We start from the raw sequence: 15,316 nt of genomic DNA on the forward strand, positions 1-15,316 counted from the left end.
CGCTTTATTGAACTGCGCCGCCATCTTTGAAAGGGGATGCCCACTTCCTTTCCCTGACTGCACTATAAGACGCATGCACATCATTCTCTCCCCCTGAGCCTAGGCGCACGTCAGTCTTTGCCGTGGGAGGGCGAGCGCTTGTGTGCGCTCACAGCATATCTTACATGCGCATGCGCTTACTAAGGAGCCGGTCTTAGTCTAGGTGCAGGAGTGATGCATTATGGGGATCTTCTTTACCCAGCTAAGCAGTATTTCTTCCTGATCTTCTGAACGGTTGAAATATGGGGAGACTTAAGGGCACTATTGAGACAACTGAAGGTATGCCTGCAGCTTGAGATTAACTCTTTACTAGCCTTTCCTTCTCCTTTAAAGGCATTTTGTCATTTGCCACATTAGTACCACCTAGAATGCTATATTTATTTTGCAGAAAATGTTATCATACCTGAGTAAAGAGCCCTAGAAGCTTTCTCTGATGCAGCTGCCATTTTAGCTTGGTCTTCATAGCTTCCTGCTTGTAGCTCAGATCACACATTCCTAAGGGTGGGGTGTGTGAGTTTTATGAATTCTTATGGGAGGGGGGAGCAGGAGAAGGGAGAGAGCTGGGCAGACTCTGGCCCCAGGAATGAAGGATTTTTCTGAGAGTGGAAGTCAGATACCCTAGCAACATGTTTACAAAAAAGGAGACAAGAAATCCTGTGTTTCTTTTGATAGAGGACTCATTGTAGCGTTTCTGTGAGTGCTTATGGCTGTATTTACATAGACCTTTCTAATAAAGCTTACTTAATTTTCACCTTTCCTTCTCTTTTAAGTGCACATCTCAATAGCCAAGACTATCATACTGAAGCAATTGAATCTACAAGAGTCTGTTTTGGGAATTTTTGTGCCACTTTTTCTGGTTACTGAATTATACAGTGCATAGAGCACCCAAAGTAGCCCTGTGTACCACTAGCCGAAAGGGATTATGCACACAATATGAGCATTGGCAGGATAATAAGGAGTATGTGAGCCTGAAAAAACTACACAGGTTTTGGAAACACTAAAACTAAATATAAATGTTTGGTAATATGTCCATTAGGCAAATTCATAGGGAAAATAAAGAATGAATGCATACAAGTCCTGTAAATATGTAAAGGCATTTTTATCTTCAATGTTCATTTTTCTATATAAAAATGCTAAATACCTATGTAAAATTGATTTATGTCACTGTAACAAGATACACAATAAAATAAATAAGCCATTATTATCCCCACAGTTTAGAAAAGCTTTATGTTAAACGTGCTCAGCATTGGGACTATTTATTTCCTCAAGCTTTGATAGAATATTGTAACATTATTACAATCTCCATGGAAAAAAAATACATTGTCTCCAGAGTGGAGTCCATATCTGTCTATATGTAGATAAAATGCCCTAGTCCATTAGTCCCAATTTTCCAGCCTAATTGACAATAAGTGCTGGGCTATTTTTGTTCTGTTGGCAGAAATGGTTGTACGCCACAGGTTCACTAAAGGAAAAACTGCACTTTTGGATGGTATGCTGTAATTTAGAATACCTTGCTCCAAATGAAGAAAAAAAAAGCTGTGATGTGCACACAGGCAAATGGAGATTCCCTTTTATCGATATAATTCTAGCCACAAATTCTAAATACTAGATCTACAGCCACTTCAGAGTGTGCTTTAGCAGAGGCAATTCTCAGAATTGTCTATGGCAGGGTATTTTCTGGCATTTAGTAGTCATGACAAGTAGCCACTACTAAGCAGCAATGTGTGTCTTCAACCTTAATGAGTAGCATTATATGGTGCACCCAGTGTGTTCATTTTAGAGTGACTACCGTTGCATTAAGGGGCTTATTTATCAAAATTTGCATTTTTTCTTCATGTTATTTTGTGCAAAAATACTTTTTTTTGCAGGAAAAAAAAATGGGTTTTTTTCCCCCATTTATTAAGCGTCAAAACTGCAACAACTCTGAAAGTAAAACTATGTCATTTAAAAGCTGTCAAGGTCATGTAGAAGTCAATGAGTCAATGGCATATGTCCTTTTGCCTAATCTTTCTTTGCTTTGTGGTTTTAGAGGTTTGGGGATTTTTTTTACACTATCTTGTGTGACAAAATAAAAAATATGCGTTTTTTAATGCGTTTTTTTCATTCATGCTTTTCTTAAAAGGTTGTTTTAATAAATTATTTTGCAATTCATGGTTTTAGGGAAAATTTGTTTATTTGTGGTTTCAAAACCCTCTAACACCACTAAAATGAGAATGCTGATAAATGCCAACTTTTCTGCTATTATACTGCATTAGTAACCTAGTTGGCCATTGCCTGTTCTTCACAAAAGAAACTTATATTTCGTAAAACAGCACTGGAAAGTACAATACAGATCTGTTTGAAAATCATCCTGAATCATGAAGTGATCAGTCAGCGATCAGAATTCTTTAAACTGCATTGCCAGCCCTCTTCTTATGTGCTTCCAAAAGCTATCTCAGCAATACAGAGTGTTCACAAGATGGACAGAAAGCCAATTCCACGCCCTGTATCAATGTATTCAGTCTTTCCCTATGCTTCCAGTTGGTAAAATCTGAATGTACAATAACACTGAAATGATCACTGAGTTACACATGAATCAGCTCAATTGTCAGCTGAAATTCTTCACCATTCCTTTCCATCAGAATTTGTTGGTTTTATCATTAACAGGAACTGCAATAGTTCTTGTGAAACAGAAACGAATCAAGTTTCTAGTATGAGGTGATTGTTATAGTTTCTAGTGTGTTGCTTTCACTGAAATTTATATCATTATGGCACACTTTCAGAAGTAAATGTCAAATTGGCATCAAAAACATAATATGATAATTCCATCAAAATAAAAATAAAGAGCTTTAATTATACTGGGAATAAAGCATAACATTTGCCAACTGGTGTCAAAGAGTAAAAACAAATATAAGGAAACTTCACAGATGTTGAGACATCTCTGCTGCACTGAATTTCACTTCATGGACAAATAGACAATCAATATTGTCAATGATATGACACATGAACCTTTAATTTGCCAGTTAATCATATGTATACAAAGGAATAATGCACTTCCTTTTACAAAACAGAATTATATTAAATGTTACCTTAGAGTTCTGTGACCTATATAAAAGTACAAAATTACTTAAAACTACTTGTTGATTTTTAATATTCAATATTTAACAGCGGGGTTCTTCTATACATTATTTGCTTCACAAACATTCAGTTACAATAATATATTTTATACTATTAACCAACCGTATGTACTCACTGGGTGGGTGAAGTCTTGGAGGCGGGGGTGGTGGCGGAGGAGGTGGGAGCAACGGTGGGGGTCTGCAGAGACATGACTTTTGGCACCCACTGGAAAGGCTCTCTGCTGTGGATCTGGAACATGTTCTCTGGAGTTCTGACTGAGCAATCTAGAAAAATAAAAATCCTTGGTTACTGTAGTTCCAGGTTTGTTTTGAGAAAACTTAAAATAATAAGTTAGAAAACTACTAGATACAGCACAGTCTTATTTACAGTATGTGTAACTACAGCAAAGCCCAAAATACATCCATATACTGTGGTGTGATTTGAAAAGTTGCATGGAGTGCTGCACACCTTGGTAACCAATCTGCTATAAAAACTTCAGGAAATGGAAATCTGCCTCTGGTGCCACTGACATTTAAAAGATGGTCAGAGCTAATGTGCCCAGCTTCTTAGGAATGCATCATTACCGATGAACCTCTGGGCTGGCACAGTAAGGTGTTAAGGAGCTTCAGTGGGATGAAAATGCTGCAGAGCATTGTACCTACTACCTGCCTATGGCATGTGGTAAGGGACAAGGCTGCTTTTTGTGCCAAATTTTTGATACACTCTCTGAAAGAAAGTTGTATTAAGAGTATTACTCATAATTTGAATCTTACGTCTGCTAAAACAATTATTTAAACAGTAATTAAACCCAATAGGATTATTTTGGCTCCGATAAGGATTAATTATATCTTAGTTGGGATCAAGTACAAGGTACTGTTTTATTATTACAGAGAAAAAGAAAACATTTTTAAAAATGTGAATAATTTTATTAAAATGGAGTCTATGGGAGATGGTCTTTCCGTAATTTGGAACTTTCAGGATAATGGGTTTCCCGATAAGGGGTCCGATACCTATAATAAGATAATAGGAGAAAAGGGGAGAAGACTAAACATCAATTGATGTTAAATTGGTGTTCTGCCCTTTAAATACTGATGTTGTTGTATGCACATTTGAGCCTATGATTAAGTGTCAGATGGACACGAAACGTGTCAGGCTTTTTTGAGATGAGTGTATAATGAAGTTTTTTCTTTTTAACTTTTGGAATGGCCTGTTTTTGGATTACCAGGGTGCTCTTCTCCTTGTCAGTCATTATAGAAACATGCTAATCATTTTAAAGGTCCATAGGTGGGTGGCATACCTATAACATAGAATCTCAATGATTCTCCTCTCTGAACCCAAATAACCTTGGATTTCAGCATAAAGGATCTCTCTGAATACTCTTATAATGGAATTCTTATAATTCTTAGAATTAATAGATGTACCCTACACTGGCAGGAAACAGTAAGTAATACCTAAACAGCAAAAGAGTAACAAATCCCAACTGTAGGATAACTCCAGACAGACACATACAAGCATGCAAAACTAATCAGCTAACATAAGTAGCCATACAGCATGCATGTAAGCTGATTAAAAATCCACCATATAGCGTATATATGTTATATATGGCTGGATTTAAAGAGATTTTATGGATTAATAAAAGGAACATGGGCTCTGTTAAAGGAGAGCTAAACCCTAAGAACAAATGTAGAAATGCACCTGAACTTGCACCACCTTAAAATTTCAGAATCTCTATAACAGTAATGATCCAGGCCTTCAAAGTGCATGGGTCACCATCTTAGATTTTGTTAGTAGTGTCAGTGACACTCACATGCTCAGTGAGTTCTGGGCAGCTGCTGAGAAGCAAAGCTTAGGGGTTGTCACAAATTAAGCAGAAAATAAGATTCACATGTTGAATAAGCTGATTACATTGCACTGGTTTAGAGCTGCCATGTAATGAGAAACTGAATTAATTACTTACTTACTAGAAAAGAGCTACTGGGGGCATCTTTGGAGGAACAGATCTTTCCTGTTAAAGGGCTGTGGTTGTCTTATATAAAAAATATAATGTTCCACATTTCTGCCTTTTGTTAAGCTTCAGTTCTCATTTAAGTGATATTTCTACCAAAGGAAAACTGTTGGCCAGGTGGAAATACTCTCTACCTTGCATACACGTAAGCAAAGTATAATGATAATATAGAGAGCTATAGCCTCCTTAAAAGGGAATTATTTGCTGTATAGTTACATAGTTACATAGTTACATAGGGTTGAAAAAAGACCTGTGTCCATCAAGTTCAACCCATCCAAGTAAACCCAGCACACCTAACCCACACCTACCAATCTATACACTCACATACATAAACTATAAATACAACCAGTAATACTAACTGTAGATATTAGTATCACAATAGCCTTGGATATTCTGATTGATCAAGAACTCATCCAGGCCCCTCTTAAAGGCATTAACAGAATCTGCCATTACCACATCACTAGGAAGGGCATTCCACAGCCTCACTGCCCTCACCGTGAAAAACCACCTACGCTGCTTCAAATGGAAGCTCCTTTCCTCTAATCTAAAGGGGTGACCTCTGGTGCGTTGATTGTTTTTATGGGAAAAAAGAACATCCCCCAACTGCCTATAATCCCCTCTAATGTACTTGTAACATATAACTACAAGTTTGCCAGTAGAATGCCTTCTACTGATAGCATCCCCAAACAAAAAGTTCACCCTGCCCCCCATGTTCATAATAAATAAAGTAAATTAAAGCTGTCAAAAATGATTTCACATCTCATGTGGAAGGCTGTGCAAATCATTTTATACAGAAAAAACATGTTTCACAGCAAGTGTTTACAAACCAACTATAACACTCCCAATCTAGCTAGTAGGCATGTTTCCCCTGCATTCCCCCTTCTAATGTTATTTAAATATAATGACACCTGTCATTGGGTAGTGGGTGCTGTACTCAGTATACAGTTTAGTTTGTCATTCTCTTGTGACCATTTGTACTGCTAAACAATCTTTTAACCGTTTGATTTATGTTTCCACTGCTACGACAGCAAGGTTTGAGTTTAAAACTTTTTTACATGCATGAATGGGACAATGTATTGTACCTGACATTAAAATTGACAAGAATATTTGTTTACTTTAAACAATGACACCACCCGCACATGCACAGTAAATGTTTCTTAAACATTCACATATTTTTACATTTCATTATTTTCTGACTTGTGATTGATTTCTAGGACAATATTATCATTATCCCACCATTTACACGAATATAATATTTTATCAGAGCATCTTGAAAAATGGTGTGGCCACCTTTACAAAGCTGCAGGTTGGACATTTCGTTTGATACTGTATTATTGGTATTCTTGGAAACTGTTTAAAATTATTTTTTTTCCAGATTACAATGTTGTAGCCCTGCTTGATCGGCATAAAAATAGAGTTAATCTGGTGGTATTTGTTGGTATCTAATCAAGCCCCCCCCCCCCCACCAAACCATGAAATAACAGTTTGCTCCTTCTCTGGGGGATCAGGATCTGATTATAATACGTAAACCAAAGAGGTCATTAACATAAGGCAGACATCAGGGGTTAATTAGAATTCTAGGGCAGATGGGCTTTGATCTCTTGGTTACAGTAGGCTGGGGAGCCCTTCTGTAAATACACAGCTCACAGGCAGCCAGGAACTCCTTTTCAACCCTGCTTGGAATGCAGAAAGTTTTAATTTAAATAATGCAACATGCTCACAAGAGCAGACTGAATCCATTTCTACACAGCAAACATTGTGGAATAAATATTTAATACCTCCATAATAAACCAATATGCCAGTTGGCTTACCTGAATGAGTCCAAGCAAGGGCAGAGTGAGACAATGAAGCAGGAGAGGAAAAGAACCAGGTAGCAATGTCCCCCTGATCTGCATAACTCCTCTAGCGCTGTTCACACCCGTGGTAACTAAACAGGAGGAAGAAAAAGAGAGCAGTGAAGAACGCTACCTATCAGCATACCAGTTAGAAGGTTCTAAACATGGATTGATTTTAATTTGTATTTGTATCTACACATACACTATAAAAATTCCTGCACATACGTACACAATTCCAATGACAGAAAATACCTGTTAATGAGCAAAGGGGCTGCCATGGATAATACTATGAATTACACACCCAAGGCTGGAAAGTTTTCTGAGCCATCACTGATGTTATATGACATTGCAGATAACAGTTTCCAAACTTTACCTGCCCAGCAGCTCTTTCTGTCCAGCCTTGAGGAGTGACTCCTTTAAGATGAGATGATGATGCTGCAGAGTCCTTTGCGGTGGTAAACACAGTGTAAGCAAATTCCCTCACAGCCAGTGATGGAGCAGAGGAAAGGAAATCCTCCCCCCAATCGGGACAGCACTCCTATTGTGATGGTACATTGTGGTACTGAGTGACACTAGGTTTTCTGCTTTATAAATATGCTTATGTCAACTTTGACTTATTTCCTTTCAGCACATTTCAGCGGGGGAGACTTGGTTCTTGTTGTTGGCTCCTGAGATGCTTCTCACAAATGTAATTTAACCTTCAAGATAGCAATGAAAGTTTATGAGGGGAGGAAAAAAGGGGCTGTCTGACTGGTTGTGACAGTAGAATTAATTAATCTCACTGGCCCACGTTCCCTGCTGTCACCCTCACATTTACATTGTGTATTCTCGCTGGGCTAAAAATGATAATACCTCTTCTGCTGCAGAACCTCTGTGAAACTTAAGACACTGGTCACATTTGAAAGCATTTAGCTTCATTAACAATATAATAAAGCTGAGAGCCTAGAGGTTTTAGAATACCTAAATGCTTCATGGTGTAATTTTGTTTTATTTAATCCACACACTGACCACCTGACTGTACTATTAATGCCCTATAAAAACTGTACAGTGTTCTATATACAAGTAGAGCTATGCAAATACAAAGGTAAATACATATATATTGTTATATATATGGTCAGCCTTGAGAAAAATGTGATCTCTAAAGGAGAGGAAGTAAAAAGTAAAAACACAGAGCAGTGTTGCAATTAACTAGTAAAAAGTATTCTCTTCCTCTTTCTTTTTTAATCCCACAATACCTACAGCCCAAATCCCAATTAAAAAATGTTTAGTTTTGCAGCTATGAAATGTCTCTGGAATTTACAACTCGGACAAGAAAAGTGTGAAATAATTGCATCGGATTTAGCATAGCAAAATGTCTCATTACCAAGGAATTTTTTCCCTTTGATAAAAATAGCTTTTCAGCTTCAGCACACTTTGATACATATCGCTGTATGATTTGTTGCATTCCAATTATTTTCAAAATGTTTGGCTTTCCAGTATAGAAAGTACAAATGATGCAGAATTCTAGAGGGACAGCTTAATCTCATCTCCCCCTGACCCTTTGCTATATGAGAAGTTAGTTAAGCAAAGAATTTTCTGAACTGGAACAGCATTCCCAGGTTTAAACACCCTGTGCTTTGTAAATGGGGCTTTCATAGGGTTAGGTGGAATCTGACTGGTACACTCGAACCTAGGGACAGTTGAAACTGTGCTTCTATGGCTATGAAGAAAATAAGGAAAGTGCTTTGACCCTCACAGTACATAAATTCATTAATCCTGTATATGAAAAGCATCAGACAAATGTATCGTTGGCTTGGCCACAAACACTAAAAACAACGGCCGACTGTGAGCTGCAAACAACGTTAAATCTCTGTAGAGTCAAATATGCATTTATAGAAAGTGTTATAAAGTGTCTGGTCTTGTCCAAAAGTACTGCATCAACTCCATGTTACTTGCAAGGCTATTACCTCCACTAAGGTCCCACTAGTTTATGAGTAAATGCCTGATAACCAGACAGCCTTTGTTACTGATTGTACAAGTCAAACACATTACAATGCTGAGAATCAAAGATGGTCTTACAGCCGTGAGCTACAACTCCCAGCATCCTCAGCTAACTTTGATGCTATAAGATGTAGCTAAAACTGCTAAACTTAAAGTACCAAACACATTTGTACAGTTAATACTATAAACATGAAACTCCTACTGCATAAGGCTGTGATTACTACCTATGAATCAAGTCATAAAACACAGAAGTTTAATAGACTATGTAAAGATTTGTTATCCCCACCCCCCAAAAAACACTTTCCCTACTACCTCTTTTCTGAGACAGACAAAAGTAGCCTGTACGATATGGCTTTTTAATGACAAAAATAAATTGCTTGGTTAGAACTCTTGGTATCTCCTTTTCCAAATGTGGCTTACTTGGCCCACTCAGAAAGGAGTAAGCCTTGTAATGCTTATGATATAGCATCTGATGAGCTACAGTATATAGAATTGTAAAACACTGAAAGATGCATGAAGATGTTATCCAGCTGTGCAACAACAGTGGCAGTGGAAATTTAACTGACTACAATGCATTCTGGTGAAGGGTTAAATATTTTGGTCATATACAATACAATTAACACCCCTTTTGCCGTGGAGCCCTTAGCATTTTGCTGTGCTGACCAGAGGGGCTATAAAGAAATGCTGTTATGTTGTGTAAAGTAAAATGTCACTCATGTACTCCATTACTAGACTGGAGATCTTTTAACTGCAAAAAACTTTGGTTTTTGTGTGTACTACTTTAAGACCCACTTGAGAGTACTGCATAATTACTAAAGATACACACCTTCAACACAAATACAGACTATGCATAAATATTGTACAAAATAGGAAATGACATCTAAAGGCAGACATGCCCCTATGTAAACACTGTTCAAAGGGTCAGCTCAGGAAGATGATGGAAAAAACTACAAAAGACACAGATTTTAGGATGGCACAACATAAAACAAAAATGGGCAAGGGTGCTTACTGTAGAAGACTACTGAATGTCTCCATATTCATAAACAATAAATACACTCAAAAAGGCACTCCTTAGAAGAAAAACAAAATGTAATTTTAACCCATTAAACAATGGGTTAAAATTACATTTTGCTTTTCTTCTAAGGAGTGCCCTGTTGAGTGTATTTACAGGAAGGTGATGGGACTGTCCTACCTGCACCTATCCAGTCCTTGTGGAACTACAGCACTGCTACATCCCACCAACTGCTTTTCAGTAGATAATGAAGTGTTGTAGTGCATCAAAAAGACACAAGTTTTCATCGATGAATGTAAAGCTTGGAAAAGTCTGAAACCCCTGGCATATTAATAAAAATCCCTTTATTATAAGTTTACATTCATTTTTCCATTAATGTTCAATAAAGCCTATGGCCATTCTGAAGAGAGGGGTGTATTTCTGTGTACCTATTAGTATGATGGTAGCTGCCTAACTGCACTATGCTGATTAATATCAATTGTCATTTATAGGGTTTAAAGGAAACAGACGGTCCACAGGCCACACCTCATCAAGAAAACTGCTCTGTTTAACCAAACAGTAACTTTCTAACTAAGCATTTATGTGAGTACCCCTGCCTTACTCAGCATGAGAAGCCATACAAAGCATCCCAAATCCATGACTGGTCAGTATGATTTCCTTTTAAGGTATCTTACCCATGCAGATGTTCTGGTGCCTGGAGATCTACTGCTCACATGTTCTTTCTCCACCGAGGTCAGGTTCCCGGCTCCTTCCCTTTTCTCAGGGGAAAGTTGGCAATAAAGGGGGAGGTTCTGAGTAACCTCCCAGGTCCGATTCCTCCCCTGGTATTGATTAAATCTCCCATGGTTCAACCTGGCCCGAGTTCGGCAGCATTTTGCGACAGAGAGCGGAGTGGATCCCTTGCGCTTTAGTGAGCGCCGTGCGCCCTAGTAGCCCAGAATAATTCAGAGCGCAGCAGTTTCACAGGCAGTTCTGCTCCCCAGGGCAGAGGCAGGGTGGGATTCCTCCCAGCCGCGGAATAAGCACATCTTTCATTCCAGCAAACTATCCTATGACAGGGAAAAATAATGCCACTAATCAGAACTACAGCGCAGATCCCAATGAGCAGAGCAGGAGAAATGCAGAGAAACTAGTAGGAGAGCGGAGCTAGAAGCTCTCCTCCCTGACTGCAATCCATCCTCAGCATGCTGCAGTGATTTTTCATCCCCATCTAGCGAGTCCATTGTGTATTTGGCACTCAATGTTATTTTATGATTCCATTCTCTAATGCCACATGACCCTGGGTAGGTGGAGGGAAGGAGGGGGTTCTGCTTTCTCCCTACAGGAGAGAGACTGGGAATAAATGCACATGTCCCTTGGCAGTGTGTGTGTGAATTCCTACGGGGGATAAGGAATTCTGCAAGAGAAAGGGGTTCTCTGCATTACTTGGGGTTCAGAGTTGGAACTTCATTGTCAGCAAATAATACAGTCATGGATAGGACCTGGCACTTCTGTCTCAGTTCTAAGAAACAATAAGCTTTCTGATAAATACCCTCCTTTAAAGAAAAAAATAAATAAATGAATAAGGATAAATCTATTTTATTGGAAAGCATATTCCCTTGCTCACTGTACTATTGTGATGCATATTAAAGGGCATACCTCAGGGTCACTGTGCTTTGTTCTACCATAATATATTTTATTTGTAAACCATGGAATTAAATGAGGATATATCATTAATTATTAACTAAACTCTACAGGGCAGGGACTTTCTTCCTGCTGTGTCTTTTAACATAGGGCATGTAATCTCTGTATGCTTATTTATTGCAATGCTTGCCCTCCCTGTATGCACTGAATAAAGTTATACATACATACATACAAAGTACATACATACAACAAAGTAAAAGCACAAGGCTTTAGGATGCTTGTTTTTATACAGTGAACACAATTCCTCCTATAGTGTATAAGGTAACTATTTTGAATCCATAAATAAATTACTTATTCAGTAGCAGCAGGAGTAGCCAGAAACTACAGTAAGCTTAAAGTGTTGCCATCATACTTGTCAGAATGCTGTACACTAGCATTGTATAGAGACTACATTTCTCATGCAATGTGTGCTCTTTACTTACAGAATTACAGCATTTGCTGGAACCACTGTGTGATGTCACCTGCTGTGCCCTATGCCAGTCATACAAACTGGTAATTTATGAAAAGACTACAAATCACATAATGTACTGTGAGGTGTTTTTTTAAGTGAGCAGTAGCAACTAAAACAAACAGCTATAAATGCTGCTACAATCATATACTTTAAATGGCAGGCTGCTGTTTCACAAGGTTATAAATTATAGGATACTATAGTAATGGGACTCTTGTGCATTGTGAAAGGGTGTCGTGTACATTTCATTTTACATATCAAGGTGTGATTTAACTCGTGGAAAATGAAACTTATTGCAGGATATTGTTACAGTGAATCCCTCTTTTATTATATTTTCAGAAATGTACTGAATGAATCTGAATTAATATATATTACAAAGAGGCTGTCAGTTGCATTTTAAGTTGCTGTGAGATCCTTCTAGCCTTTCCATTTGCATAAGTCTTCAAGACAGCATATGTTAAGTAAGTGTACAAAAAGGGGCAGTATACACTTATATAGACCTTATCTCAACATGAGAACACATTTTTTTAATTCTTCATTGAACGCCCCTTCCGTAACCATATTAAATGTAGATAAAGAGCTCTGCATAAACCAACCCCTACCTTCCCTAAGCTGCAGCCTTTGTTGGTGTGATTGGGTAATGCTTGTATTTAAGTATGCACCTCACTACCTTTCACTATCCTGATGACGATCCCATGGGGATCGAAACATGTAGTTATCATATCTGAATAAAGGACTTGTTCTGGAGATGTTCATGCTGTGAGTTCTTTCTAAGGATTGGATGTGTTTTGAGGGTTAGCACCCTGGTGAGTGCCGATGTTATATAGATACTGTATATATATCTTGCTAAAGGTAAAAAACAAATAAAGATTTTCTTTTATATATATATATATATATATATATATATATGGGGTTTCACTCAAATGAAGAAGTAATAACAAAGAAGTTGTAGCATGTGCTTTATTTACAGCAGGTATTTCCACAACATATGGCAATTTTCAATTCAGACAACATAAGCAAATAAACAAATTAGAGTTCATTCTTCCAACACTGGAACAGATTGGTCCGTTGGCAGTCTGTATGCCTCCTCAATCTGCAGTTGACAGAGCCTCAGCCATACTGTGTGTGTACATATTCATATTCAAGCACAAGAATAATGAGACATGCCTCAGCTCGCTCATTATTAACGTATGTCTGACCAAACATGGCCCACCAAACACTGGTTCCTGACCCGAGTGTGTGTGTGTATGTGAATCTTATGGGGACATGAGATGGGAAGCTCCACTGGGGTAGGGACAGATGTGGATGATGAACAAACTCTGTGAAGAGCTGAATAAATGTGTAAGCTCTATATGTATAAGGGAAATAATTTTAAAAATCCTAAAGCAGTATTTAAGCAGTACACTACTTACAAACGTACTGCACACGTACAGCAAGATCATGGTCAGTTTGTTGTGTGAATGAAATAACAGATACGTCCTTTATCAAGGAGCTCACTTGCTAAGATTTGTTTCCATGAACCATTTGCAACACTAAAAAACAGTTTATTTTAATTTAATACGTTATGTTTTATAGGACTGCCTGCTTCTGTATTTGTATGAATTCTTCTAGTTCCCAGCATTCATCTAAATCACTGATTCAAAACATTGCTGCATAGATGCCCCAGGCTGACTAATGTATCCAGTTTGCTTAAATGCAGGGGTCTTGGCTGGATGCCATTAAACATTAGAACGGAGAAGCAGGCCATTGGGAGGCAATGAGCAGGGCATGAGCACAGAGCTGCTTACATTCCCATAATTATCATTCAGATATTGCAGCCAAACAAGCCAAGGGTAATGCTTAACCTTTTGGGTGCCACTGATTTTTCACAAACATCATAAGACTGAGGGTACAATGCCTGCAGCCTTGTTTCCCCACAGTTCTACAAATATTACAAAGAAATATATTTTATTATGTGTGCCTTGTGCATCACTTTCTTCTAAAACTGACATGTACAGATTAACCCATTATGTAGTGAACAAAATCTACCAGAGCTGATTGCTTGGTTCTTGCAGATTTTTTTCTTATATTCAGTGTACTGTATATGGCACAGCTTTCCATTACAGAGTGACCTGGAGATATTTCAGCACATTTGCACAACACAGCTTATAATGTTACTGCATCATTTAAATACATAGTTCTCTGGGAATAGAATAGTGGCCTAAGGGCTTGGAAAGTGGAACTATGGCAGTGGGATTTTCCATCATGTACAAGGTACAAAAATAATGTCAGAGAGGCTGGACGGCACAGGCATTAATGATACATGGCACAAGCTGGCAGCAGCCTCTTTGACTATCTCATTCGCTCCACATGTCAGGGCACCAGTTCAAGAATACCTGCCTTACAGCTCCTCACACACTTTTCTGACAAAGACAGCATACTAGGCCCTGTATTTTTTGGAAATTAGCTAGCAGCCTATATTTTAGTCTGTATGCTTAACATGTCCTTTGCTACATCTCATTCTATGGAGAATACAAAGTAACGTTTCAGCACAAAAGATGCATACCATAATTTTTTTTTAAAAATCTGCTTCTATTTGTTGGCCATATTTGCAAACATATGTACCATTCCTAGGCTAACGTCATTCACTGGATCCAATCAATGTCAATTTATGAAACAAACATATATAGACAGAGTGTATTTATTATGCTGTGCAAAACTAATTCACTGATAAAACAGAGTAAAAAGCTGTGTAGAATAAATGGAAAAGATTGCTGTCTGAATGCCGGATATTACGTCGTTATTTTCCATAAGTTCTGATGGAAGAAAAAACGCGTAAAAAAATTACGCCGGTTTTACAGCATAATAAATATGCCCCAAAAGTACTGTCTCCCTGTAAATTACCCCAGAATTATTTAAAATTGCATCACACATTATGCTTAAGAAAAAAAAAATTGTATTTGTTTAAATAGGGAATTATGTTGGCTGGAGTATACATGGAAATAAACAAGCAATTTTGTTTCCCATGATGTCTTAGCTAAACAAACAATTCTTCATTTTTACATTTTCTATCTCACTATTATAAGACAATACCTGATACCTGACAGTAACAATGCTACCATACCTATGCTCACGGCAAAACAATTCCATTGTTTTTTTTAGTGTTTGAATGTATTTTACTAGCCTTAAAGGCTAGGGATTTTTATAGTGTACTTTTTATTTCTAAATTACTTTTTACA

General features: G+C 37.8%; 1 protein-coding gene across 2 annotated transcripts in view; it reads right to left on the minus strand.

Moving 5' to 3' along the window:
• Positions 1-11,180, minus strand: part of prima1 (proline rich membrane anchor 1) — a 43,626-nt gene extending 32,446 nt beyond the window's left edge. The window contains exons 1-3 of one of the 2 annotated variants that reach the window (XM_002933228.5): positions 10,642-11,180; positions 6,952-7,067; positions 3,272-3,419 (exon numbers count right to left, since the gene is read on the minus strand). In XM_002933228.5, the coding sequence (XP_002933274.1) occupies positions 3,272-3,419; positions 6,952-7,067; positions 10,642-10,645 (268 nt within the window). In that variant the 5' untranslated portion in view covers positions 10,646-11,180. Of the gene's footprint in view, positions 1-3,271; positions 3,420-6,951; positions 7,068-7,348; positions 7,652-10,641 lie in introns of those variants that run through there. The other variant, XM_031891976.1, reaches the window with a different exon arrangement.
• Between the last annotated feature and the right edge of the window lie 4,136 nt (positions 11,181-15,316).

This window comes from Xenopus tropicalis, chromosome 8 (genome assembly GCF_000004195.4).
Source record: "Xenopus tropicalis strain Nigerian chromosome 8, UCB_Xtro_10.0, whole genome shotgun sequence".
NCBI classification, from domain to species: Eukaryota; Metazoa; Chordata; class Amphibia; order Anura; family Pipidae; genus Xenopus; species Xenopus tropicalis.